The sequence below is a fragment of the Heliangelus exortis genome, chromosome 13, assembly GCF_036169615.1.
Source record: "Heliangelus exortis chromosome 13, bHelExo1.hap1, whole genome shotgun sequence".
In the NCBI taxonomy this organism is placed as follows: Eukaryota; Metazoa; Chordata; class Aves; order Apodiformes; family Trochilidae; genus Heliangelus; species Heliangelus exortis.
In genome coordinates, this window is record NC_092434.1 from 119,359 (window position 1) to 146,909 (window position 27,551).

At 47.3% G+C, this 27,551-nt stretch overlaps 2 protein-coding genes across 14 annotated transcripts; both read right to left on the minus strand.

Annotated features, from left to right (window-relative positions):
* Window positions 1-3,208: 3,208 nt before the first annotated feature.
* On the minus strand, window positions 3,209-12,368 carry CHST4 (carbohydrate sulfotransferase 4). 10 transcript variants are annotated; one of them, XR_011728355.1, is made up of 3 exons: window positions 12,232-12,368; window positions 3,618-5,232; window positions 3,209-3,312 (listed from the first exon to the last, which is right to left on the minus strand). XR_011728355.1 is itself a non-coding variant. In XM_071756499.1 (3 exons), exons 2-3 carry the CDS (start codon window positions 6,491-6,493, stop codon window positions 4,080-4,082), a joined length of 1,221 nt encoding a protein of 406 aa, XP_071612600.1. In that variant the 5' UTR covers window positions 6,494-8,095; window positions 8,868-9,166; the 3' UTR covers window positions 3,381-4,079. The 10 variants fall into 10 exon arrangements, 2 of the variants coding, with proteins under 2 accessions (XP_071612600.1, XP_071612601.1); XR_011728360.1 differs by lacking the exon at window positions 12,232-12,368 and adding an exon at window positions 7,627-8,025 and having other exon boundaries at window positions 3,618-5,133; XR_011728356.1 differs by lacking the exon at window positions 12,232-12,368 and adding an exon at window positions 7,627-8,025.
* Window positions 12,369-13,873: 1,505 nt separating this feature from the next.
* Window positions 13,874-22,654, minus strand: TAT (tyrosine aminotransferase). Of its 4 annotated transcripts, none has more exons than XM_071756521.1 (12): window positions 22,470-22,654; window positions 20,602-20,844; window positions 20,338-20,442; window positions 19,479-19,546; window positions 19,107-19,265; window positions 18,787-18,925; window positions 18,190-18,242; window positions 17,661-17,813; window positions 16,700-16,828; window positions 16,194-16,277; window positions 14,866-14,964; window positions 13,874-14,535 (listed from the first exon to the last, which is right to left on the minus strand). In XM_071756521.1, exons 2-12 carry the CDS (start codon window positions 20,834-20,836, stop codon window positions 14,392-14,394), a joined length of 1,368 nt encoding a protein of 455 aa, XP_071612622.1. In that variant the 5' UTR covers window positions 20,837-20,844; window positions 22,470-22,654; the 3' UTR covers window positions 13,874-14,391. The 4 variants fall into 4 exon arrangements, with proteins under 4 accessions (XP_071612622.1, XP_071612619.1, XP_071612620.1 ...); XM_071756518.1 differs by having other exon boundaries at window positions 20,602-20,866; window positions 22,470-22,550; XM_071756519.1 differs by lacking the exon at window positions 22,470-22,654 and adding an exon at window positions 21,658-22,360.
* Window positions 22,655-27,551: the final 4,897 nt, after the last annotated feature.

Sequence of the window (27,551 nt, forward strand, 5' to 3'; positions counted from 1 at the left end):
GCGGCGCCCGCCGGCGCTGTCTCCACCGCGTACGTGGCGGAGTGCGTGGAGCGCAACCAGCGGCTGCCACTGGACCCGTTCCGGCTGTCCACCGCACCGCCCGCACTGTCCGCCGCCGAGCCCCGCGGGCGCCTGTCCTTCACGGAGGATGAGGACGCGGCGCTAGTGCGGGCGGTGCGCGGGCGGCGCCGGGCGCGGGTGAGCGGCCGGGCGCTCTGGAAGGAGCTGGAGCGAGCCGGTCTGACGCGGCACAGCTGGCAGGCCATGCGCGACCGTTACCTGCGGCACCTGCGGCCGCTGCTGGGGGGTGAGCTGGGGGCGGGGGGCGGGCGGGGGCCCGGCTGTGGCTGACAGCTGATGCCCGCGTGTTCCCGCAGAACCCCAGTGGACGGAAGAGCCCACAGAAATCATTGGACTGTTCGCGGCAGCTAACCGGGAGTTCGAGAGCACGGAGGTAAGAAGGGAGGAGTGTCCGCGCGGCAGCTGCTGCCCCCCCCCCCCCCCCAGCGCCACTGAGCGGGCTGCTCGGAGCAGCCCTTCCTGGATGGTACAACAATAACTCAATAAACTATTTAAATGACTTTATACCGTAACATCTCTTCTGCTGTGGCTAACGGGGAGCTTCCTGTGACCTGTCTCAGGTGGCTTGTGGTGCCTCGCTGCGGCACTCTTCGTTGGTGTGATTCCCTGCCCAAAGGGGAGGAAATGTATGGGACAGCATTGTCACGGTAAAAGCTTTATTGGCAAATGGAAGTCAGCCTTTTACCTCAGACATAAAGTGTTCCTGCAGTTAACATTTAACTTTCATACTTCGTTCAAATTCTCCATTATATTTTGTCCTTTTCTGTAGTCTTGTGTGTGCTCACCACCACCTATGGCTTCTCTTTGGTCACTGAAATTTACAAGGTCTAGTAATTTTTTAATTTTTTATGTACTGTTGAGTCACAGTGGAAAAGGGTTGAGTAGTGGTGATGAAAGAAGCTTGCCAGAAAATACCATGTCTTATTGATGACTCCACCTCTCTTTTAGTCAGGAAGTGATACTTCGGACATTTCAGAAGAACTTTCTACACAACATGGAGAGGAAAAGTCCCCAGGAGAAACATCATCTGGTTTGAAAACTGGACTGGAGGGCTCTGTTCTCCCTGACACACAATTACAAAGGGAAGAAAGACCAACAAACACTTGCTCTTCTTCCAGTTTGGTGAGAGAAGCAGTAAAAACTATGCAGCACTTCATGGAGAAGTTCAGCACGGACCTGTCCACTGTTACACAGGCCTTTCTGAAAAACACTGGTGAAGTGGAGAGTACTTCATACTTTCTGCAGACAGGGAAGCGCTTGGATGGGTATCCTATATGGAAAAGAGAGGATGATTTGGACTTGCAAAAAGATGATGAACATGTCAGAAATAAGTTGATAGCAAAATTTGGAGCTGAAAATGTAGCAAAGCGGGTAGCATTTAGGAAAAGTTAGCAATGTAGAAGTAAATGACCCATCTAGGAATGTGGCAGGAACTTGAAAAAAAAGTCATTTCAGAAATGCAAAAGTGATGAAAAATTTGATGCAACATTCGTAAGTTTCAGAAATGCTTCAAAATATTTTTAAGCCTATTTTGTATTTCCTTTTTATTTGTAGTACGGAGTACACTAGACAATTAAAAACAGAAACAGGTGAAGAGAAAGGTTCTATGCTGTATTAAGTTTTCACTGAAAATTTACTATCAAGTGTGTATCTATTATAGAAAACAGGTGACAAGTTCTACCTGTAGATTGCTGCATGCAAGGGATTTTGAAAAGGGTTGTCACCAAAATCTAAGTCACATTAGGAATTAATTAAGAAAATGACAATTTAAAGCCAAATCTGAAATATATCAAATGTCAAAAATAACTGAATCCATCATGAGACTGCTACCTGAGAAAACCACTGTCCTGAAACGATTGTCTGGAGAGCTATTTGTAGCCAAATAAATGCCAAAACTCTGTTTTAGGCTATGCAGTACTTCAATGGACAGTTCATTCCTGCCTAAAAAGTGGTGGTACATTCATGCCTCACAGACTGTTTTAGACCCGACAAGCACTTAAATGAGAGAGTCCAACACGATGTAGCAAATATAGTAGTAAGTTGCTTTTTTTTTTTTAAAGTAGAAACTTCTATTGTAAAAACTCTAGGTCTGCTTTAGCTAGCAGCCAGTTTCTCTTACTAATCAACATAGCTGCTCAGTGCCTTTCTGTAGGGTTACTTAACCAGCAGCAGCACATAATAAAACCCTCATTAATTCTCTACTACAAGAAGCACAACCAAGCCAGCTGCTGGGGAATTGTCCTGAGGGCTGCCTTCCCATGCTTAGAGGTGGTTATTCTGTTGCAGTGCATCCTCTGGCACCCTTCAAACACACACAGCAGGGAGAGGCTGGACACTGCTTCTTGCCTCCACGCTTCCAAACATGTCAGCACAGTCACTATATCCCCTAGCTACAAAATTCATCGGTATGTATTTCTATTTTTATGAAGGTATTTCGGCTTTTTACAAACATGCAAATGAGGTAGATGGTGTTACTTTTATACTGTGGGCACCAAATATCCTCTGGCAAGTTTCATATGAGAATTCCTCACCAGAGCTACTCTGGCATGAGGAGGGCAGCTGATTAGCAAAGCGAAGAGGGCCTTAGGGCAAGGTAGCTGCAGCCAGGGCAGATGCAGAAGAGGAGCACAGGGAGGAGGAGCAGTGAACAAGGGATGGGGGAAGGTTTTGGTGGAGAGAGAAGGGGAGCACAGCTTCCCCTGGTCCAGAATACCCTGATCCTGCCTGAAACCTCCTCAGATCACCTTTGATGCCCAGCCCTGCCTTGACCATCTTCTGTCAAAGATGTACATCCTCAGAATTAAGCCTCATCCTTTATTAATGCTTGTGATGCTGCCCTGTTGTTTGCAGAGTAGTGAAAATAGGCCACATCTAGAGAACGCAGTGCTAAGCAGATGCACGTTAATGGACTCAGCAATTTACACATGAGAGGATGTTTAGAAGGATGCATTTGTAAGCATTTCGCTCCCCAAGTCTGGTAACAATCTCTTCTTGTCTTAGGTCTAAAATGAAAATACTGTCACCAAATAATTCAACAAAAGAACTTCCCATTCTTTGGGCTCTTTCAGTCAACTTGCCATAAACCTATCATCTTCCTTGGTCCAGTATTTATACAATGAAATCTGTGTCCTTACCTTGTCTTCACAGTCTCAACCTTAGCACAAATTCTTCTCAGTCACACGTGCAGACTGTGAGAACTCCAAGGGGAACAGCTATTCTTGGTTTTGAAAGCTAGAAGATGGAATTACTTCAGCTGAGAAATAAATGGATTCACACAGTCCAAGAAAAGGATCCCTACATGCAAACGCAGAGTTTTTATTTTCAACCATAGCCACATTACTCCATTTTCCCCATCATGTAGTAAGTGACCGTAAAATTTTCCCCAACATTGCCACCAAGACTGGGTTCCCAAGCACAGAAATGGAGAAAACAAAACAAACCTGGTCTTGAAATCTCAACCAGAGAAGGATCCCAGAAAAGGATCTTTCCAGTAACCAATGTCTGATCATCCTTGCATCAGTTCTGGCATTACATACCCTGGAAGGCGGCATGACAAGTAACATTCTCTTTATTCAGCTTCCATTTATATGTCCTCTTCCTTTGCAGCGCAATTGCTCCATGGGGTTTCAGTGTTTATCAGTGGTCTGTGAGAGGCAAGAGCTCTGCTATCTGGTCCCACTTCTTTGGCATTCTGTTTACTCCAACGTACACATATTCACTATTTTGTATAAATCATGGACTTAATTTGGGAAAGACTTGCATTACTGCAGCCTACTATATTGAGGCTGTGCCTCCAAGGGCCTTGGAGAGTGACCCTGTGCTGCTGAGAAAGCTCTCAGGAGTTCCTGGATTATTTGTCCTTGGAGAGCACATCCCAGCACGCACTCTTACACACGCATGTATGCTCCTCTGTCCTTTTGCTCTAGAGTGAACAATTCTGCCCCCTGCAGCCTTCAGAGAGCAGGTGCAGAGAGCAGCATTTCTGCCTTCAGAACTTTTTACTCAGAGGAGTTCCGGGCAAACAAAAGATCTAGCGACATGTTTTTTTGCTCCTCTTCAGATTGAACGACCCGGTAGCCCAGCAAGTCCATAGCATCCTTGCATACATTTTGCACTTTTTCTATTTTCTGGAAGGGAAGGGTTGTCCTCCAGGCCTGGGATACTCTCAGTGCGTCTCTGGACCCAATATCAAAGGCCTGGGCTCCTTGCCCCTTCCCATGGGTGATGTTGTGCACCCACTTCTGAAGTTCTGGTGTGAAATGGAGTTCTGCAAACCTGTACATCTGAGCAGCCCTTTCTAGAGGGTCTCTGACAATGTCTTCATAGCGAACCAGCAGGTAGCGGTCTTTCAGGAAACTGGGAATAGCCTGACTGCCCGCTTTGTAAATCTCAACATGACTTTTGCAGATTGCTTGCATTGTGTTGTAAGGTCCCATTTCTCCCTTTGTCTTCTGGGACCCCACAACAATGTTACTGTCACGTTTCAGGTCTGCCATTGTATTCTCTCGAGACCTGAACACAGCTCGAGGATCACGGACTAAGTGAATGATTTTGAGGTTCAGGGATGGATCAGTGAGAAGGGGGTACAGAACTTTGAGGTCAAAGAACCGAACCTCCTTGATAGCAACATGGCTGTAGGTTTTACAGGCTTCCTCCACCTTGCTAAATGGGTACTTGCCACAGATTGTTCTGCAATTGCCTGCAGTGATTATGTCACTGCGACTGAAAGAGTCACAGGCAGGGGGGGAGCACAAGGCTCGGCTTGTCTCCCACTGAAATAGATCAGACTTTTTCTTCTGGCTAGACATGTAAGCATCAAATACAGACATGTCACACAGAAAGACTGACCTGACAAGGTCCCGCACTGCCATGTGTAAGACTTCAGCACTGTTTTGATACATCTTAACCCACACATGCCACGCAGGTTCCATCAGGTAGAAGACGCTGGGGTGCTGGCTGAAGATTTGTCCAGTGAAGGAAGATCCTGACCGCCAGGAGGAGAGAATGAGGATGTGGACTGGAGAAGGTTTTTCTTCCATTGGGGTATTTTTGCTGCAGAGTAGGAATTGAAAATGGATGAGAAGGAAAGCAAGAACTGCCAGAATCAGGAGCACTTGTACACTTCTAGACTTCATCATGGTTGCAAGGGACCTGCAGAGACAGAGGAAGTTCAGCATCAGGGTCACGAAGAAGGCAGGATGTGGTGCACCAGGCTCCTGCTAATCTTCCTGCAGGCTCAGGGGTTTGGAAGGCTGCCAGACTACCAGTGGTACTATGACAACCATAGCACAAGGTGTCTTTGGAAAGCACAAAATACTGTAGAGCTCAAAGCTGTCTGTAACAAAACACTGTTTGTCAATAAGCCAATCTAATGCAGTCTTAGAATATAATTGAAAAGCCTGTATAGACTTTGATAAAAGTTTAAGAGTGAACTCAATGTATTTAAATGTGTCACACAAACATGTATTTAGTATATACAGTCCCTACAGACATGATCCTGGCAATTTTTATGGTGGATGAAACAAACAGGTTTTGTGGAGAATTCAACAGTTCCACATTGTTACTTTTAAGCTCCTGCTCTGACAACTGTTTACAATTATCTTTATGCTAGAATGCTGTAAAAATCCAACGCAGGTTTCAGTTTCTTCTGCTTATATTATTTTTAGGAATTTCAAGAAACATTTATTGTCATCATAGGCAAAAAATCTCATACCAAAGGAAGTCATTTGGCACTGTAATACATTCAAACACATCAGTACTTTCTGTACCATCAAAGCATCATAGGCAATTTTGCTAGAAAGGCCTACAAGGGTTTCTCTCATCCATCCTTGTGTAGGCATGCTTACGTACTCTTAACTAACCCCTTTCTTAGTCTAGCGCCTTTCTAAAGACTGTTTCCTGATACCCCGCCCTCCAACCCCTCTCATTCTGTAGGTCTTTTATGAGAAGAGGTACAACACAACGTGTTAGTCAAATTCAAAGGATTGCCCAAAACTGTCTCTTTGATTCTTGCACTAAGCTTCTATTCTGCCTGTTGAAGATTACTTCATTACTGGAAAATACCCATTGTGCTGCCTGGGGACAATTCATAGCCCTAATCCCAGCTGGCACAAATGCATTAAAGCATACTCTGCCAACTGCTCCTCTCCTGCACTCTTTCCTGCCCCAGCCATGCCTGATTGTGCCTTGAACACAAGTGGGTACATGAAGGCCCAGGGGACCATCCCTGGGCACACAGTTCTCAGCACAGAAGTTCACACAGGATGGTGTGCTCCTCTGTCACACCTCTGGCCAGTGCAACCACTTTACATTTCCCAAGATGAACTAAAATTTAAAAGCCTTACTGGTTCTCAGTCATGGTCTGTCCTTGCAGGTGTTTCCACAGCCAGACAGGGTAGAGAGAGCAGGGCATTCAGGGCTTCAGGTCAAGCAGGAAAGTCCTTCTGGACAGAGCACCACAGAAGCTCAGGTCCTTACAGCTCTGCACACTGCTTTCGAGCAACCCACAATGGTGCTGAATTCAGACAGCCATGACCAAGCAGAGCAGCTGCCTCCCTGCTAAAGCTGCAGAGGTGTAAAGTGTGCCCCAGCTGGCCACAGGGCAGACACTGCTCACTCACTACATGCTTACCGTGTTATCTTCTGGGTCCATGGTAATGCATCAATGTTCCCAGTCAAAATTTCCCTAACCTCCACCTTATGCCCTGCCTCAATTTCCCTCTGCAGCAAACGTTTCAGAGGATTTTGTCTGAAGGTGCCTCCTCCCATTATTTTAGTTCCTGTAGCACTGATACTTAAGATTTCCAGATACAATCACTGCTGCTAACCCAGGAACAGTACTCATCTTTTCCACTCCAGAATTTATGTACAAATTGGCTTGTTTATGTAATCCACCTACTGTGCATTACTTTTGAGCTTAGGGTTTACAAGGAAGCACTTGTAATTTCTCAAAGCCAGGACAAGTCCCAGCTCAGTGGGCAAGCCTGGCTGCTGCCAAAAAGTGCTACCACAATATGATTTTTATTTTAGTAATGTCTAAATGTCTAATGTCCTATCCTTGCAAGTCAGGGACCACATACTCTGATCTCCTGCAAAAGGAGTCCACTGGTTTTTTTGCTTATACAAACGGACTGTAGTGTTCAGGTCTGATAAGAAGCTGATTCAGGTCAATGCTTGGACCAAGCCTAGGAAGACCTGCAAACAAAGACTGTTGGTAAAAATAAGTCATGTATCAGCTTCCTCCTTGCAATTGAATGCAGCACTGTTTACCAAAAGTCCTGATTCCCAAATGAACTTTGATTAAATCAGTTCCATTCAGTACCATTCATATCATTATTCTAACCCCTGACAGAGTTCCTGGACTTCAGCCAGAAGCTCTTGATTGAGGAAAACTCTGTTGAGCAGACATGAACACTATGATTGAGATACTCAGATTTAAAACCACATAAATCATTGTTTCTCTGGAGACTTGTTTGTGCATAGTTAGAGAATGAGTCAAAGAGAACAGATACAGCTTTTTCTGGGGAAGCAAGGCTGTGTTTTTACCTTGAATTAAACAATGGTGGCAGAACTGGGTGGTTTAGACACGTCACAGAGTATGCAGACTATCCCTGTGACTGCTCTTGGGTTTTGCCTGAGGTTATGCGAGGCTATAACCTCAACAGCTTATTCATTCGTATACAACAAGTTGTGACAATTGTTGGCCCACCAGGTCTGTCTGGAAGGGAGGGGAGGAATGAAATGTGCCTGGTGAAGTGGAATAAGGGAGCAGCAAGGCATTATAGAGGTTCAGTCAGACATTTTGTGATATGAAAGGAATACATAATTTTATCTGTATCTTGATCATGGCAGCTGGATGTTCCAAAACTAAAGTCTTAAGCTTTACTGTGTTCTCCTTTCAGCAAACATTCAGTGTCAGAAGCGATTCAGTTCATTTCATATTGCAAAAGTGAAATATGAAGCCCTCACAGAGTTGCAGAGTAATGATCAGCACAGAAAGATTGAAACATCTCAGCTGCAGAACAAAAAAAAAAAAAAAAGGCACACTGTTACTGTCAGAGAGATGATCCAGGATTTTTCTGAGAGCAGAAAAGACAGGAAGAATCTCAAGGCACTAAGGGTGAAGAACAGAAACTACTGAAAAACACAACCCAGTGTCACACAGTATATTCTCCCTCAACACACATACAAGAATGCAAAGAACCAGGACTTGCCTGCCTGAGGAGCTAGAGAAAATGTTCTAAGCTTTTCAGAAACATGCGGGGGCCTTGGAAAATCTTGATCCTGGCAAATAAAAAGCATCACAGAAAGCAGCATGCAGACCAGGGAGGCATGAACCAAATACACTGTGAGCCCAGGCAGCATGTCCCCAGAGTACACAGCAGTTGAAAGGATCCCATGCCAGGGAAGCCCCAGACACTGCTCTTCGGTGGCACTGATAGTTGCTACAGTTTTACCAAAGCCACCTTCTATTTAACCTGATCAGCTGCTGTAGAATTAGAAGTAGCATCTGCCCATTCAGAGGACAGATGGCTTGACTGTCACTAGTGGGAAATACTGAGAAGGGGTGCTAAGAAGATAGTCTGGAGAAGCAGGAACTACCCTCTAAGCCAAACTAATAGCTTCTCTCTGCAGTAGGAATCATTTAGCAATTTACTGGCATCTGCATGTTTACAGTGTTTTACAAAAATTATCGCCCAGTTCAGGCTGCCGAACACAAGCAGTGAATACAGTGCTGGTCACCAGAGCATCCACAACAGATACCAAGAAATGGCTGAAACTCTCACCTTAAAAAGTCTTCTTGAAACACCACGAGGCCTGGTTTAAGCAAAGTTGCCCTCGCATATATACACTGCTGTGGTACACACTCCTCCAGGCAGCCACACCAACAGCTCTGCAGTCATGTAGTGGCAGTCAGCCTTCATGCCAGGCTCTCATATGCACATGTACTCGACTGGTACCTGTTCCTGCACCTGCTCTCTCCTTCATTTGTGTGTGTCCCAGCTCTAGGACTTGGTACTCTACAGTGCCCGCCTACTTTGACCAGCCTTAAAATAGGAAACTCCACCCAGCACAAAGCAGCAAAGTATGGGAATAGCAGTTCCTTACAGGGCCACAAATGACCAAGGAGAAGGGCTAGGAAATTCATGAAGGAGCTTCAGAGGGTTGCAAGCCCCAAAAGAGACCGCTCTCTAGAAAAGGAGCAACAGAGTTGTCTGTGGAGCATCAAAGAACCAACAGGAACCCTTGGTGCAGGGAAGGCCAGCTTGCCGACCAGGAGGGCAGAGATAGGGCAGATTTTCCTGCCATTGTTCTGGCTGCTTGCTGTGTTGTCAGCAGATGCAGATTCACATGAAGTCTTTTTGACTCTTTTCTGAATTAAACATTTTGAGGGCTGGGAAAGAAAACCATGTGAAAGGAGAAGCTTTGAAAGGAGCAGCTGGACTCAGCCTGTTAATGATTCACAAGGGTAATGGAGCTGTGGTGGGACTGTAGCAAGTGAGGTAGTGAAGCAGGGCAGCGCTGGGCCTGAGAGAGAAGTGCATAGTATTCTGCAACCATGCAGAGACAAACACTTCAGATCATTCCTGTTACAGGTTTCATAATTTCTGTCACACTATCCAGGGAGGTGTAGACCTCTTGATGTCGGCGCCTGTCCCCAAGGATCTCACTGACCTACTCTGACAACAGCTGAGGTATAGGAGATAGCAGAAGCACAAATCTGGGCAAGGCTGGTCCTTGTAGCAGGAGGGACAACCTGAATGTGGCAGGTCATGTTCCCTTTCACTTGCTGTGTTGCAAACACAGATGGTCAAGCCCTGATAGCCCTGGGCTAGGAAACAAGGTGAGATGCTGGCAGTGGCCCAGGTAGGACCCTGCAGAGAAAAGCATGCAATATTCTCTGCAATCTGGATTTCACCTTTGTGTTCCAATGCCTGCACTGACACTGTCTAAAGGAAGGACCTACCTGCATGTTGTGTTACAAAGCTGGTTTATAAAGATCACACCACTTGAGTGGCTCTTCCTGAAGCCTTATTCCTCCCTGACCAACAGTTGCATGAACAGAGATGTACCAAAACTCCTCCATCTGTTTTGGGCAAACTACATACACGGTGCTCCTTTGGCACAGCTATTCAGGTCTCATGACTGCACTGAACACTGCTGTACTGTTCTGTAGTCACAAGGCCGAAGAAGAAGACAGTGTGTTCTGTGGTCCCTGCACACATACACAGAGCACACTTGGAGCAGCAGTAGGCTGTGGAGTAATGTCAGAGGTGTGAACTAGAGGTAACAAACTCTTCTGTGCTAAACCTGGAGAAGACTCTCTTCCTGAGGTCATGTCATTGATTGCTTGATGATAGAAACAGGCAAATCTAGAGCACTGGAACCAGCTCAGCTGGAAGGTTTGACCAACTCCACGTGCCCTATCTTCCCAGAAAAAGAGAACAAGAAGGACATTTTCTCCCTAGGTGATCTCCTGCCTCCTGTGAGTTCTGGAATACAGTACCTCTCTGAATACAAGTGCCCAAACAAGCAGTTTGCAGTTGGCCTATGGCTGTAACTAGTTCTTTTACAGAAGAGCTAAGTTACCCTTACAAGCAAGGCCCTTTTCTACTGTCATTCAGCAAATGGTCTATAAAATGCACTGGAGCAGAGTGACTGATAAGACCAGCAGCAAATAGAGTGTGATTAATACATAAAACCAGTAACTAGAAATTACAGAGTTGCAAAACACACATTCCAGATAAACTGGGTAACTGAATTTCCATGTGAAAACCTTTAAATGTATGGAAACAAAATCTGAGATTATGCATAGCCATAAATTAAACATATTCCTCAGACAAATAATCTATTTTTCTCACAAAAAACAAGCAGCAAGGCTTCAGGAAACACCGGCTCAGGTCAATTAGCTAATGGAAGAGAATATATGACAAAGCAAAGGGCTGGTATAGGTCCCCCTCACTCTAAGAAAGCCCAGGCCAAACAGCCAAACCATGAGAAAAATCCAGGGCTTCTGCCCTTCAGAAGGATTCCTTGGTGCTGGAATCCCAGAGGATATAACCCCAGCCTGATTCCGACCAAGTCTTAAGCTTAGCTAGCCAGCTTTTAGGTGCCTTCCAGCTACTGGATTCCTGCCAAGGCTGCGTATTTTGGCTGTTCTGTCAACAGCAAAACTTTGCCCATGCTGAACCTCCCTTCTCCAGAGTTCCTCTACCCTCTTACAGTATGGTTTGCAAAATCCCTTCCAGTCACATTAAGAATGTATTGTCTCCCAGCCCACTGCTCCCTCCTCCTCTTAAACCCATTCTGCCCCTTCCAGTTCTCCTTGTGGAAACCTTCCTGTACCTCCCTTTGTCACACACCAATGATTACCTTCCTCCAGCCTTCATGGGTAATGCCAAAGAGCAGGCCATCACAGCCTGGGAAGCTAAGGTTACTTTCCAGCCCTCACGTACAAAGAAGCTTTGTACAGACCCCTTCCCCTGGGGTCCTCCTTCCCCTCCCAAGCAATATTTGAGCCTCACCTGAGCTCCTGGGCACATTGGGCCTTGGATAGGCCTCTCCAGTCACCCCCAGGCTGCCTCTCTGCAGGCATCCTGGGTCCTGCTCAGGGCAGAACACATCCTCCCTCTGCAGATGTACAGGGGGTCTATATGCTGGTGGAGAGTAGGCCAGTTCAGACTGGCTCCCATGGCCCCAGAGCTGGAAGGCACTGAGGGATAGGTCCAGGCTGCAGCCCCAGGGGGGGGGGGTCAGGGTTGCTGGAAGGGTGTGGGCGAGGCCAGGGCCTGGCACTGCATCCAGGCTCCTGAGGCACCTGGGGAAGTTGATGGCCTCACTGCAGCCAGGTGTGATTTAGCCCAGCCCACAGTTTGCCCAGCTGGCAGCCCCTTAGGAAGCTGAGGACTTACACATTTCACCCTCATTAGCCCATGAGCTGAGAAGTTTCCCTCTTTCCCAAGGAAAGCACTAGACACAAGGTTGCCTCACTGCCATGGTCCCTTGGTCTGGGGTAGGTCACCCTCCTTCTAAACATGCCCAGTATAGACAGCGCAGAGAACACTCCAGGTGCTCCCCAGTTAAGACAGGGAGGGTGGCTGTGGGACAGCCATAAAGGCACTGAGGGAGCTCTACTAGAGCACCACATACCTTGTCCAAGCACCTGAGGAAGAGCACCTCCAGACCTGTTTTTTGGCATCTTCCTTGGTCTCACTGCTGAAGGGGCTTTCTTTGGAACAAAGCTTCTCCAAACACCAGCTTCAGACCATTTGTTTGGCTGGCAGAGTGCTCTAGGCTACACCCACACTCTGACGCAAGGCATCTGTGAGTATAATGCCTGAAAAATTATAGTAGCACTTTTGTGGTTTAATGCTGGTTTGCTATTGCAGCAGAGAAAACCCAGGTGTGGACAAAAGGCAGTGTTATGTTTGCAAAAGATGGCAATAGAGGACATGGCCTTGAGCAAGCTAAGTATCTTGAGATATATGAGCTTTATCTCATATATGAGATATATGTCTCTGGCTCTGGTCAAATTCTATTGGACTGAGAAACAAAATGGTGTTAATCATTGCAGAATATTTGCATGCTAACAGACATCTCTGAGGTAACTCTGAAAGGGAAGGGCTCTCTGGTGGGTTAACCCCAGCTACAAGAGTTCAGAGACTGATGAAACTTGACAGCTGTAGCTTGTAGCTGATGAAACAAGACAGCATAACAATGCAGCAGGGTCACACTCTCCTGGCCCAACAGACCCCTCAGACCCCTCTACCTATTACTTTTTGGTATTTTGTCTTAAGTAACTCAAGTTATTTGGCTCTATTTGGAGGTGTAATGGCATGAAATCTCTGAAGCCATCTACCACTCACCCATAGCTCCAGCTTGCCTTTTTATTCTAGGATTATTTTCTTTTCAGGGAAAGGATGCAGCATGGGCAAGATGTAGCAGGGCCACTCAGCTGTTGATTACCTTTTCATACACTGCTATCTTTCTCATACAGATGCCTCCCCTCTAATGAAGTACTGTAATCTAGAACTAGCTCACCTTTACTATTGCTGTGGAGGCAGGGTTGACCTGTGGATCCCAATTCTGCAGAAACACGGGTGAGTAGGGCTGTAGGTGACAATGTGAGACACTCCACAAGTCATCCCTCTGTCAGTTTCAGGAATGGCCCCTAAGCTGCTCACCAGAACAAGGGGTCTAGTGGGCATCTTCTCTTGACAGCACAGGCACTCCTGTTGCCATAGAACGAATAGATACCAAGCCACCAGTGCCTTATTATTTTACAGAGCTGACATTCAGCAGTCGGTAACCCTGGCACTGCTGGCATGTAAGAACACCCTGTACAGCCCAAGCATTTCATGAAGTGCCACCCCCTTGGCACCTGTGCAGCAGGAAACAACTTCTGCCCCACCCTTGAGCACTTGGACCAGCCCACGGCATGGCAGGCTGTGGTCCAGGGCCTGTGCTCCCCTGCAGCAATGGGGACCCACACCACCACTCTCTCAGGGGCTACAGAGGGGGCCATGTGCAGATGCAGACAGGGCTGTGCTGTGGGGAAGGGCTGGGCCACCTCAGCGAGCCCCTGGCATCAGCAGGGCAGGAGCAACCAGTGTGCAGGGCCCATCCTGCCCTCAGGACCTGGTGGGTGCCTCTGAAGGTCTAAGGTGCTCAAACCAGGCCCTGCTGGTGACAGAGACAGCCAGCTGAAGGCAGAGACACTGCAGCACCATGGGTTGAGCAAGGGTGACCTACACTGTGGCCAAGCCAGACCTGGCCCAACAGGAGAACAGTGTAGAGAAGTGTGTCAGAATGTTTATTAATAAAAAAGTCACAATAATTTACTCCCTTTGTCATACAAAGGGCTCAGTATAAAGAGCTTTGGTGTCCTAAGGTTACAGAAGTGAGAGGTGGGTACTTTTCTCTTGTCCTCCAAGATAGTGGCTATCACCTGTCCCCAAGGAGAAGCAGCCAGAACAGGAGCTACTGGCCTGGCCTGGCACAGGAGCAGCCATCTGCCCCTGCCTGCAGCTGGTTTTCAGGCAGCACAACCCAACATAGGATGCAAGTGCAGAAGATATGGAGAGCACAGGCACTGGATGCCACAGAGTATGCAAGCTGCAGTGGAGGAGGAGAAAGAGGTGGCTGCTTCTTCCCATAGTGCTGAGGGGTTGGTGGAGTACAAGAAGTGAACCAGCAGGACACTGGCTGCTTGCAGGCAGGGAGATGTGGGGCTCGCTGGAAGCCGCCCTATTTACCTGGCTTCTGCCTCACACAAAGTCTTACTTGGCAGAGGCAGGAGACCAACTGTGGCTACTTGTCACACTCCAGATCCTGGCCTCCCTCAGCACCCTGGTAATGCATCTCGCAGAACTCCTGAATGCGACTGCAGGCCTCCAAAATCATCTCCTCAGGCACAGTGATCACCACACGGAAGAAGTTTGGGTATTCAAAGCACTGAAATGAGAAAGGATGATGCTAGCAGACTACTTGGTGTGTGGGGGGTACATAGGGATCAGGGATACAGCTCTGAAAACTTGAGAAATACAGAACAAGCCTGGAGCTGGGAAGATCTTGGCAGCTTGACTGAGGGCTGCTATCGAGCCAGGGATTTAAAGTCCCCTTACCTACAGACTGCCCTTGGAGCTCACAGGCAGGACATACACCCCAGTATGGACCATGGACACTGCATACACTGTCCCCAGAGCTCAGTGGTACAAACCCTTGTTGCTTGTCTCCCTATGCTTTGGCCCCATGGCTCCCCGGGGCTCTCAGCAATAGGCTCACCGTGGCTGGCAAGCAGAACACAGACTGCTCCGAGATTAGTCGTTCAGTGAACTCCACATCATTTTCAAACTCGGGGAAATGCTCTATCTCAATCTCAACCTGCAGAAGAGAGATGGAACATGTCAACCAAAAGCACCAAAACTATGTGTAGTGTTCCTGCTTACCCACATGGCCCAACAACTTCACAGTTAAGTGCAGCTGCCTTCAATTTTTGCTCATTACTTATGCTTATTGGAATGTAAGAAAAAACCAGAAAATATAAATCAAAATTGGGGTTTCTTTAAGAAGTATACACTAACCTAAAGCTGGATTTTCAGTTAAGGACAACTTCAGTGAAAAACAAAAAAAAAGCCAGACCCCAAAAGCTGATGGCAAAGGTATGGTAACTGATTAGAAGTTAAAAGGAATAAAATAATTAAAAAGATCTTGGGAGAGAAACTCTAGTCAATATGTATAATAATTCTATCATGCAAGAAATCCATATGGTAAGAAGGACAAACTAAAGTTCCGGTTTAAAAAAAAAAAAAAAAAAAAAAAAAAGTAAGATCTAGAATATCATTCATGGACAAAATAAATCATTGCACAATGATATAACTGGTAAAATGACATGGGAATACAGAAATGTTCAGTATTTCTGTTCTGTATTTGGAAAGAAGGAGGCTGTCCCTTTATAATATAGGGACAGTGATATCCTAGCCTTTTTACTTATAATCAATGATTATTTTAAACATCTCATGAAAATATTCTTAAACGAATCAGTTGAGGGATAACTTGCATGCTGAAGTTCTGAAATAGCCTGTGGAAGAAAAATTTTACAAGATTATTTAAGCTGAAATAAATGTTCAGATACAGCAAAAATTGAGCTTGTTGTGATGAAAAAGGAAATGTCATCACATCATGAAAAGTTAAAACACCAAATAGGTACAGAAAAAGGCAGAAAAAGAGGAAAGCAACAGCAGAAGCAGAGGACAGACATGCCAGTAGGAAGAAAGCTACATCTTCAACATGAGACGTGATAATCTGACTTGTTAAGGGCTTCTCATTGTCAGCAGACTACAAATTCAGGTAAAACAACATTGTCTTGCAAAGTAAAAGTCATCAGGTTCTGTGCAGGAAGGAGTTAGTGGAAGGTACCAGCTTCTGCTATGTGAGAAGTGAAAAACATATTTTGGCCTTCTGAAGTGACCAAAGGCTGCATTCACCACACGGGGCGATGTGAAAATGCACGGTAATGGAGACCTGCTGACACGTTCCAATCTGAAACCACTGGCAAGAGACCTTGTGGGAGTGTAATGATCTGGAGATAGCATGTCACTCTCTTCGCTTACCATGAGGTACATGGCTCCAGCAGGCCGGACAGGTCGGAGGCCAGGGATAGCTGATAAGGCAGCATAACAAAGGTCAGCATTGGCCTGAAAATCAGAAAAGAGAAATTTCAAAGCAAGAGAAATTCCAGGAAGCAGCTCAGCAAATGGAAGCCAATCTCTGGACCAGGACTATAAACAGGGTCACCCTCTGCAAATAAAGGGACAACAAATTCAAACAGTCTGGGAGGTCATGGCCTTGAGTACAGCAGGTGTGACTGAACTGAGTTCAGCAAGTCAGTGCCAAACATCCTATCCCCTGGCTCACCAGATCCAGCTGTAGGGCTGGGCTGCTATTTCTGCCCCTGGGGTATCTGGTCTTCTGCTGGATTTGGATTTATTGGGCTCTCCTAATCACAGATAGAACTGCATCTTAAAGTGAGATGGGGAGGGATGATGAACTAGAGAGATATGACTCCCTCCAAACAATCCATGAACAAACTGTGCTGGACCTGTTGCAGCCTGTTTACCTTGAGGATGCTGAGAGTGTTGTGGTAGAACTCAGGGGGTGTTCGGTGCAAGATATGTTCCAGTGCTCCTTGGACAATTGTACAGGGTCCTAGGATCCTTTGACTCAGTCTTACAAGGCCATCCCTGATCTGAAAAAAAACATGGTAAAATTGGTAGCTCAGGCTGTGCTTCCCTGAAGGGGCAGTTCCAAGGTCTACTCTCTTTATTCTGCATCTGTTCACACCCCTCTCTTCAGTAAGCATACAGAGGAGCATACTAAAGAACATTTGCTGGACTATATGGCAGGTATTTTCAGACTATTTACAGTGTCCTTCTCTGTTCCCCAGTTGCAGATTGTAATGCCAACAGAGATAACCTTTGGAGCTTCCCAATCTGACTTAAACCAAGGCTGGAATATAGCTAATACAAATAAAGCCAGAACTTTTCCCGCAGGGAAAGGGGATTGGTCCCACAATCCACACATTCAAAGCCAGGTAGGAACAACCAACATTAGCTTATTCAGTTGGTTCTCTCTTCTTCCTCCTCCTCCAGAGAAAGCCTTCTAGGTGGAAAGGTCACTTCAGTAAATCGGGTTTTTTTTAACACAGGATTAACAAATAGCCAAATGAAGCACTGGCAGCACTGAATGCTACTTAATTACATTTAAGAGAAACCATATAAGAGCACATAGAGACCACCTTCAGTGAACACAAACTATTTGAGGAGAGAAGGAATTTGAAGCATACAAAAAGGACAAAGTATATATAAAGGAGCAGCAGAGACAATGGGTGTGTTACAATGTAGATCTGGGTGTAGAAGGCCATGTATGGGAGCAGATGCACTAAGGAAGGCACATGTAACAACTGGGTGACAGTCATGTGAATGCAAAAGTATATGCCTTTATAGTAAAAGTACATGCCTTTATCACTTAAAGCGCTCGTGATCCACACACTGAAGACAGCAACACTCAGGAGTTCTTACCTCATTGCCAAAGATGTCTCTCCTGTCATGAATTAGGATCCAGCCCATACGCCAGCCAGGGACTAGCCACCGCTTTGCCAAGCCACCACAGGACAAAATAGGCACATTGGAGCTGAGAGTTGCAATAGGTTCATATTTGCAGTCAGCAAAAACCTGCAACAGGAGCTTGTGTTAGGGCTGTTCCTGCCTCTTATTGTGAGAGCTGGGGGGGGGGGGGGGAGGTGCATGAGGCACAACAAGAAGGGAGGCAGGGAAGTGATGGGAAATGGATGGTTAAAGCTCCCAGCTTCAAGGTATGAACATGGTAAATGCACTCACATGAAAGCAAGCAGTTTGGGAACAGGAAAGGAGCTGGACATGAGAGGTACTCCCAAGAATGCACAGCAGAGGACTGGGAGCTCCAGGCATAAGCGCAGGCACAGTACAGGTGAATGGAGCTGTCACTCACTGTGACTGCTATGGCTAAAGGACAAGTGTATCAGAATGGACAGGCAGCATGGGGGTAGAAAAGACTGCAACCAACACTCACCATGTCTCCATAAATCTCATCAGCAAGTATGGGCATGCACTGTCTTGATGCCACTGTGGGAGAAAGGGCACTCAGCCTTGCCATTCTGCATCCTCCGTGGGAGCAGACTTGCCCTTTGCTGGCTGAAGAGCCTGGTAGGGCTCTGAGGGAAGCTCTGCCAGGGCAGAGCAGAGGGTGCCTATCTTCCTCCTACAGACTCCTTCATTCAGAGAGTCCCAGCAATAGAGATCCCTGCCCTGGCTGAGCCTAGCTCTGCTCTTACCTGTGGGGGCAGGCAGCACAGCCTTCCCACTGACAGGCCAGGGCTCAGGAACCATAGGGTTCCCTGCGAACATTTTCCCTCTGCAGAGACAGAGTGGAGAAATGAGCAGTCCAAGCCACACAGAGCGTCTGAGAAAGAGCAAGACACATGCTCTGCATGTTTTTGACCAGATAAGGCAACACCTTCACACTGAACAGGCCCTGCTTCCTGAGATGAAGTCAGTCATGAGGAGAGGAGCAAAGCCCTGGGCCATGGTGTTGCAGTGAGGGAGACATGGACATTGTGGGTAGACATTAGACTGTAACCATACCCCAGATACATATGGGCAAGCTCACCTGCCAGGATCTTCTGGAGGTGGCTCTTTCTGAACACAGAGCCACAGGGATTTGATGGGTTGTTCACAATGAGGCAAGCTGTCTTGTCATCCACCAGAGACTCCAAGTGCTCCAGATCAATTTCCCAGCCCTTCTCTGGCTAGTCAAGTGAAGAGAAGGGGAGTAACAGCTGAGGAACTGGAGCTGCCACACAATGTGAGGTATGACAGGGTCCCTATGGTTGCTCAGGTTGCACCTTCACCCACTTCCCAGGCAGGGGTAGGGTATTTCCAAGGGGCAGAAATGTCAGGACTGCCCCTTCCAGGTCTGGCATCACTTACCAAGAGGTTGTAGAGTTTGACCTCAATCCCCATAGACAATGCCAGAGTCTTGTAGAGGGAGAAGCCAGGCCGTGGCACCAGGATGTTCTGGCCTGGGTTGGCCAGCACTGCCAAGGCAAGCTCGATGGCCTGGCTGCAGCCGCTTGTTAAGATGACATCCTAGAAAGGGCACACAGCAGTCAGTGGAAAGCACAGCCACTTCTTAAGTACCCTGGCCACACAGCAGTGACACAATGCCATGGACCATCCCTCAGTCACACAGCTGGGCAGGGCAGGTAGTGCTAGGGCAGGACCCTCACACCACCTGGGCTGGGCAGGGGGAGAGCACCTTGCCTGCACACCAGTGAGGATGCCTCAGAGGGGAACCAGTACCTGGGCCTTCAGGGGTGCCTCTGGACAGCTGTAGTATGTGGCCACAGCTTCCCGGCAGGACTGGTAGCCTGTGGATAGAGAAGCCAGACATGGAAGAGAGGTTTCCTTTACATATAGTTTCCTTTTTCTTGCCAGTACAGTGCTCACAGTTGCCCGACAGCTGGGGGAAGACCATTTGTTAGTGACACTGTCCCATGGTGGCAGAGACTGCACCAGGCAGCCCTAAGGCTGAGCCAGGCAGACCAAGAGCAGAGACAGCCCCCAGGCAGGGAGGCAGGCTCTGCTCCCATCACGTCCTGGACGCAGCATTGACAGGAACAGGGTGGAAGGTAGCCAGGGAGCTGCCTTGACCCACAGGAGACCAAGTGCTGTTACATGGCCTTCACTGCTCAATGGCTGTCCTCCCTGTCACCACATGGAGTGTCCTGGGAGGCAGGCATGGTCTGTGCTTCATGAATGCTTTTTGCACTAACTACAAACAAGGTTTAATCTGTCTGTGACATCAGGGAGCCCATGGTGAGTCCTGTTCAAGGCAGATCAGAAAGGAACTTGGCTGTGACTCATGGCAGGAAAACACAGTCCTGAGCCCTTTGGGATGCCCGAAACCCTGCCTGCTCTAAGGGCTAGGGGAGCAAGCACAGCTTCTGCAGCAGGCTCTGGGCCTCAAATACAATCATGAAGGGAAGGGCACTCAGGCGTATCTGGGGGATACACACACTTGTGTGTTCATGGGACTACCGGTGAGGGCACCTGTATGGTGCTACTAGAAAGATGTCCGTGGGCTCCATTCACATGCTGTGGAGTAGGAACTGGCATATGACTTCATCCTACTGCCACAGGAAGAGCTTTTTCAACTTACCAACAGATGGAGCATAACCGTCATAACGTCCTGAGTCCAAAGCCTCCTTGATAGCCCGTGTGACCTCATCATTTGTAGGAAGGTTTCCAAAGACTGTTGGGTCTCCTTTTCAAAGATTGAAAAATAGTAAAGTTCTAACTGATCTATGACAGAGACAGAGCTGTGTGGTTGTTGACACACACTTTATGCTTCAGAGCCCTGCAATCTGCCAGCCACACAGCTGACCTCACTGCCTGGAGGCTTCAGCCACAGCACTGTGCTCACCTAAGGACAAGGAGATCAAAGATTTCTTTGGGTTGGGCTCCACCTTCATGCTGTCTACAATGGCTCGGACAGGATTGAAAGTCTTCTTTGACATTTCAGAAGCCCTGACAGCCCATCTTGGCTTTCGACCCTTCACCTTCCCCAGAGATACGCTGTTTCCAGTGGTCTTGAGATGAACATCCAGCACAGGGGGATGATCTCCATGGCCATTCACTTGGATCAGGTATGAATCCATACTGAGAGCTATCACTGTGAAGTAGATTTCCTGGGATTAGTAAACACACGCCAAACAAGGGATATGCCCATTTAGGAACACAGCCTGTGACTCTCCAAAAGTACACCTCTAAAGCTGTAGACTCTACCTGCTGCCTATCGAGACCTCAGTCATCAGCAGCAAGTAGGGCTGCATTTGGGGACAGCATAAGGTGAAACCCCACCCATAAATAAAAGCACAATGCAGTGCAAAAGGTAAAGGCACCTCTCTTTGCTAACTGCACCACTGCTTACCATGGACTTGCTGTGCTAAGGAGGAGCTGGCCCCTGCTGAATTCAGCAGCATGTTGTAGTCACTGCTTGACTACAGATCAATGCTTCACTGAGAAAAGGGCCAGGTCACCTCCCCTCCTCCTCTCCAGCTATCAACTTGTACACCTCAAGCTGCAACCACAAGAATCAGGCTACTGTGTGTGTTCACATCTGTAATGTCCCTCCAGTTTGCAGACAGAAATGCACTGCTGTTTAAATCAAATCTCAGATGCCAAAAAGGTAGGTCTGGCCCAATGTTATCAGGACGCACAGTGCAGTGGCAGGGTTTAAGTTACAACACTTGCCTCTGTCAGCTGAGCAGTGGGAAGCCACAGCCTAGCCCAGAGACCCTCCATCAAATTGTACTACTTCAGAAATGGAGCAACACTGGCACAGTCAAGAGGGAAATCAGGGAGGTGACACTGCCCCAAGCAAAGTGCCTGAGGTCACACCCAAGGCTGGGTAACAACCAAAGCACAACACAAGAACAGCTGCCTTCTAGACTACAAAACACACCCCAAAGCAACTTACAACTGCCCCCAGACGTGTGTACGCAGATGTATACACAGAGCATGAGCCAGATTCGGCCAGCAAAAGCCTTGTTTACAAACTGCTGCTGACTCCTGCAGAAAGTTAAAAACAAGAGGCAGGGTAGGCATAGACCTCCTGAGCCTCCAAGCCCATTTTTGCTGATACTGGCACACTATCTTGTAATCATGCCATTAACTGCTTATGATCTCTGTACTGTGCTATTTCTGTGTTCCACTGAAAGGCAATTCAATGAACAGTGGCCCTGTTCTGGTGGGAGTTATTTAGCCACAGGCTCACAGATATTCACAACACAGCTGCCCCTCCCTTGCTGCAGAGACTGCACTGGAAGGGTCGTAGCATTGCCTGGTTCAGGAAATATTTGCCATCTGAAAAAATGTCTTCATGGCTTCACTTATTTTGCATGTAGAGATGCCCCATGCTGCTGCAGCTGCTCTGCCAGCAGTGCCTCCTTAGCTTGTTTATAGCATCTTAGCTTGATCTAACAGGGTCACAAGGCAAGACTTCATTCAACCTCTCTATTGCTAATACCTTCTGGGTCCCCTTTCTACTAAAAGAAAAACAGTCAAAATGTGCAGCAGAAATGCATAAAAAATGACCAGGAAAAGGAGACATCTATCTCAGTACAACAGCAGGGCTGAGTCCCAAATGCACAGTGCAGAGTCTGTCCCAGCAGAACCTTCACAACACCCTGCAACACAGTTCCCATGCAAAGGGGAGCTGCAGACACAAGTACAACGGATGCCTTCACTTCTCCTCTGAAAGAATCAAGGTACTAGAGCATAGTACTTTACCTTCTGCAGCACAGAGAGGGAGAGACCAACAAGCTTAGGGGTCCTGTCACTACTGTTCATACAGAACAAATCCCCTTGAGAAGGAATTCCTGCGAATTCTTGCCTATGAAATAGACCCCAAAACTGGGCGTTGGGTCTGATTCGTTTAGCCATTGGCTCACAGATAGGACTGCTCTCCCCACCCAACAATGCCCTGTCCTCCCCACTGCAACTAGGTTCACTTCAAACACCTGGAACATGCCTGCCTGTTAACTCTTTCTGGGAGCAGCCTCCAGAGGGACACAGCTTGGCCTCTTGGAGGTCAGGGACTGCCACCCTGTTGCACCACCTCCCACAGTCCTTGAAGACCGTGAGAACAAATCTACACAGAGTCCATGTATTCCAGCCCTAGCACCTTGCAATGCACCAGGAGTGGATTGATGAACCTGAAAACCTGTGGAAAGCATGAGCCTGTCCTGACCCCAAAGGCTCTGAGGTCTCAGTGCACCAGATGAGAAAGAACAGTCTATGGCATCAGGATGATCAGGAGACATCTTACTCCACAGCCTGAATGGAGGCAGGCACTTCCCTAGCTGGTGTCTTGGAGGCATCAGGATATGAAGGGTTAAAAAAAAAAAAAATCAAGTTGCCATGCCTTTGGTTTGGGTTTCCTCCACCTCCTTTTTTTTTTTTTTTTTTTTTTCTTTTCCTGCAAGTCCTAAGCAAACTCATGATTTTGGCAGCAAACAGAAATGAGGCAATTCTTCTGTCTCTGATGTTAGTGCAAAGCACAAATGACACCATTCCCAGAAGGTCCCCTTTTACTAAATGGTATGAATTCTATGCCTTCCTGTCCCCTGACTCCTGCAGGCCTGGTATGAAGAACAGAGGCATCTGCATCCTCCCCATACTCCAAGTCTTTCCTTACTGTGATTTTTGCCTCTTTATACCAGCTCCTGCTTGAGAAGAGGGACTACTTGAGCTCAGCTCACACTCATCAGTCCACCAGCAGTAAGGCTGCACTTCTCCAAGGGCAAGCCATGGCCCCCCTCCCCTCATGGATGGAGTGACACTCCTGGGCACCTGCCACCAGGCACTGGTGTCTGAGGCACTCTCAAGCCACAGTGGGGACCAGGGACTTGGGGCTGCAGGCAGGGTAGTGGTCCAGCCACACTCCCCAACACCTTGTGGTGCTCAGAGCCTCTCAGGGCTGAAGCATGAGCACACAGCTCTGCACTTGATATTCCACAAATATGCCCAAGCCACCCTCTTCAGATCCTTCCCTCTCATTTAGATGAGCAAACAGCCATGAAGCCTCCTTGGCTCAGGATTTTTGTGACTGTTTATTGATTCCCACAGCATATTTATAATACTGCAGCAGGTTTTTTTGAAATGCAAGGGTCAAACTGTCTGTTACAGGTCAGGTCACATACACACTATGAAAACGCACATAGATCTGTCTTGTGGTGTGGACAGAGCCATTTTGCCAAACCTACATACATCTGCATGCATCTCTGATCAAACCATGATGATGGCTGTGCCTCCAGCAATCTTAATTGCCCAGCATTCACCTGAAATAGAACATAGCAGCTGTTATCTCTGTTATCAGAGCAGAAAATCCGTGCCAAAAAAACCCAGCTAAGTTCCACAAAGCTGTGCAAACATTGTTTAAGAGCCATAAAGCCAGTACAATCCAGACCGTGACTCAAAGCCCATAACCAAGTGACTCAAAAAAATACAGTATCTATTTTATCTATCACCTGTATTTAGGATCAATTTTGATTTTATCTCAGAAATAAAAGTTTGAAAGACATTAAAAGGCAAATTGTAGAGTCTGGAGATGCCTCACTGGAAAAGCAGCCTGTGTACAGCAAGCTGTTTCCAGGATGCTTTTGCCACTTGTGTGAGCTGGGCTTTGGAAAGGCAATCACTGGCACCTGGGGCCTTTCTGATCTCTGCACTTTTGCAAGAGAACAAGGTGGCTCGCACAGCGCAGGAATGAAGGGCATTGCAGCAGGAACAGTGATACTCTGCCCAGACTCCTGGTGGAGCTCTCTTTTGCAGCCCAGGCTGAAAGCTACATTAATACACCTGCCTTAGTGAGTGTTTACCTCTTAAAATTGCAATTTCCTTCTTTCAAGAAAACTAGGGAATGTAAAATGAAATGCTTTCATAGCCATGATTGCTTGTGGGCCTCCCACAATACCGGTGCTGCAACATGACCCCAGCTGTGCTGGACAATACAGATTGCTCTCCCCAGCCACAGACCACTGCAGCACTGGGGAGGGAGCCCAGCTGCAATGAGCACCCTTGCACAATCAGCTTGAGCACCAAGTGCCTTGCCAACATGCCAAGAGACACGCAGTACACTACATGTCTGTGAGAGTCAGAAGCACTGGTGATCTACAGGCTCAACAACCACAGTGGAAGACTTGCAAGTCTTGTTGCAGATGCAGAGGGTAATGCTCTACAAAGCATCAGTGGCATCAGTGGCTTCTGGGTACAGGCACAGTGAAGAGAAACACCCTGTTCAGCCTTGCATTTTGCTTACCACTGGGTAAATGTTATGTAAGTGCCTACCCCGTGTTTGAGTTATGACTTCAGAGACTCAAAGTGCTGCAGGCTTTGTTGTGGCAGCTGCCCCCTTGGTGGCCTTGAAGCCATAGGGACAGTGACCAGCCAACCAGCCAATGGGTATGGGATGGAAAGGGGCATGGTGGCTTTGAGGGGCAAGGTGACACCATGAGGTTGCAGAGAGCGGTTGGACAGCACCAGGCACTTCCTTGTCTCAGAGCACAGACAGGCCAGCCCTACTAGTGACTTAATTTGAGCCACAGTAGTGGAAATCTACCATCTGCCCAGGCAATCTGCTCCAGCACCCCCTGCTCAGCTCCCTACAAAGCGGAGGAGCCGGTGTGTGTGTGAGAAGTATAGTCTTTGGGGGATGCCTAAGATGCTTCCCTTTTGCTTCAAGCTAACCTCACTGCTCCCTGATCTAATATTTCCCTCCTCTTGACAGCAGCTTTTTACAAGTTTGTAACTTCTTGAGACACCTCCCTATTAACAAGCTTACAAGTTGTTAGCAGGCACCTGCTCTGCCAAATGAGAGGACTGGGATCAATCTTTTTCTCATAGACTGATACTTCTAGAGCTTTCTTTTGCTTTTCTCTGGATCTGCTCCAGCTCTGGAAACAGCATACAAGCAGAGGCCTATCCAGTGCTGAAGGGCTGGGGGGGGACCAGGGGGGGAATAATTTCTTCACATGTCCTACATGTGACATTCCTGTTTGTACACCGTAGCAATGTTAGTTTTTTTCGCAACAGGATGACATTGTGGACTCGAGTTCAGCTTGTCATTCACAATCACCTCCGGTTCTTTTCTGCAGCACTGCAGCATCGTCATTGTGCTGCACTCATTGTTCCTGTGATTATTTATTTATGCGGGACAGCCGATAAATCTAGCTGTGGTGTTGCACAGTGATTGTGTTGCAGCTCCTATCTGCCTCACACTGGATAAATGAGGCAGTTCATGACTTGCTCCCTCCACTTCACCCTGCAAGTTCCCAGGGAGGGCACTGAAGCAGGTCAGATCTCTTGGCCCATGGCAAGCCAGGCCAGGCCCTTTCCTCCGCATAGCACAGCAATCAGGAGATGCCAGAAACAGAAGAGATGAAAATTAAAACAATAAATAATAAATAAATAAATAAGCCAAACCATAGGTGAAGATTCCCATTGCTCTCTTCTGCTGACTGCTACTTGTTGAAGTGAGAATAGGAACCTAGAAGACAACAGTAGCCAAGCTCAGCTGTCATACTCTGGGCAGGACTGAAGTGACACAAAGCATTTTTTTAAATAATTCTGGATACAGCAGCAGAAATGGAATGAAGACCGGCACAGTTCTACAATACCATTAAGTCTGTACCTCAGTTATTAGCAGCAAACACTCTAAACACTAAATGCATCAACAAATCAGCAGACCAGTAGTTCCCAACTCTGTCTTTTAACAAGTATTTTTAGCACATCACAGATTCCAAAGAAAGCTTCAGCTGAGCTTGCTGGATGACAAGCAGCAACACTCTGCATAAGAAACGCTTATTTCATCCCTTCTTGTGACTTGAGATAATTCAGCTTAGCTGTTTACATCCCCCTCGTGGCAGTCAAAAGCTCTACTAAGCAAAATGGCACTACCCATGATCCTAAAATTATACAAAGGGCTGCTAAAGCTTTTAAGCTCATCCAGTGCATTGCAGCAAGGAAACCAGAGTTCTGTCACATGAACATGACTTGTAACATATGCACACAAAAGTGTGTGCAACAGGCTCACTGCTGAGCATCTGCACTCCCTCCAGAGGCCTCACAGTAAGCTCCCCATGGTCTCAACATTTCTTAACTTACCATCCTGATACAACTCCTGAGGCTGAATAGTGTAGTGAAATGACGCAAACAGGTGTGGCTAAGTACGAGCGGGGAGAGCTCCAGTGGCGCAATCGGTTAGCGCGCGGTACTTATACAGCAGTACTAAACCCGAGCAATGCTGATGCTCTGAGTTCGAGCCTCACCTTTGGGTGAGCTCCAGTGGCACAATCAGGTTAGCGCGGTGCTTATAGAAGCAATGCAACGCCGAGACTGTGAGATCGACCGCGAGCCGAGCATGCACTCGGAAGCACTTCTTTTATCGGTTGCCCAATCCTGCTCATGCGCAGCTGGGGGTAAGCCTTAATTGGGCACAGGTGGGCTTAGCACAAGCTCACGCATCCTACCTCGTAATTAGCCACACCTGATTGCCTGATTTCACTACAGAACAGAGTTCTTCTGTTTTTCATCTCTATTATCCCCAAACTAAGTAAATTTTAAGATGAGTGCTTTGTGGAGTCAGGTGAAAGGCTTAGGTGCATTCTTCCTAGCATTTTAGGCAGTTTTCCTACAGTGCTGAGGTATAGCACTGCACTTTATAGGCTTCTTATAGTATTGATCTACAGGGTTGCTGCTGTTGCTCTTGGGAGGACAGAAGGATAAAGTAATCTTGCTGTTGCCTCAGTCTCATAGATGAAGGAAATTATTTCTTTATCTTAGTGACTAATTTGGACCTCTCAGGACACATAT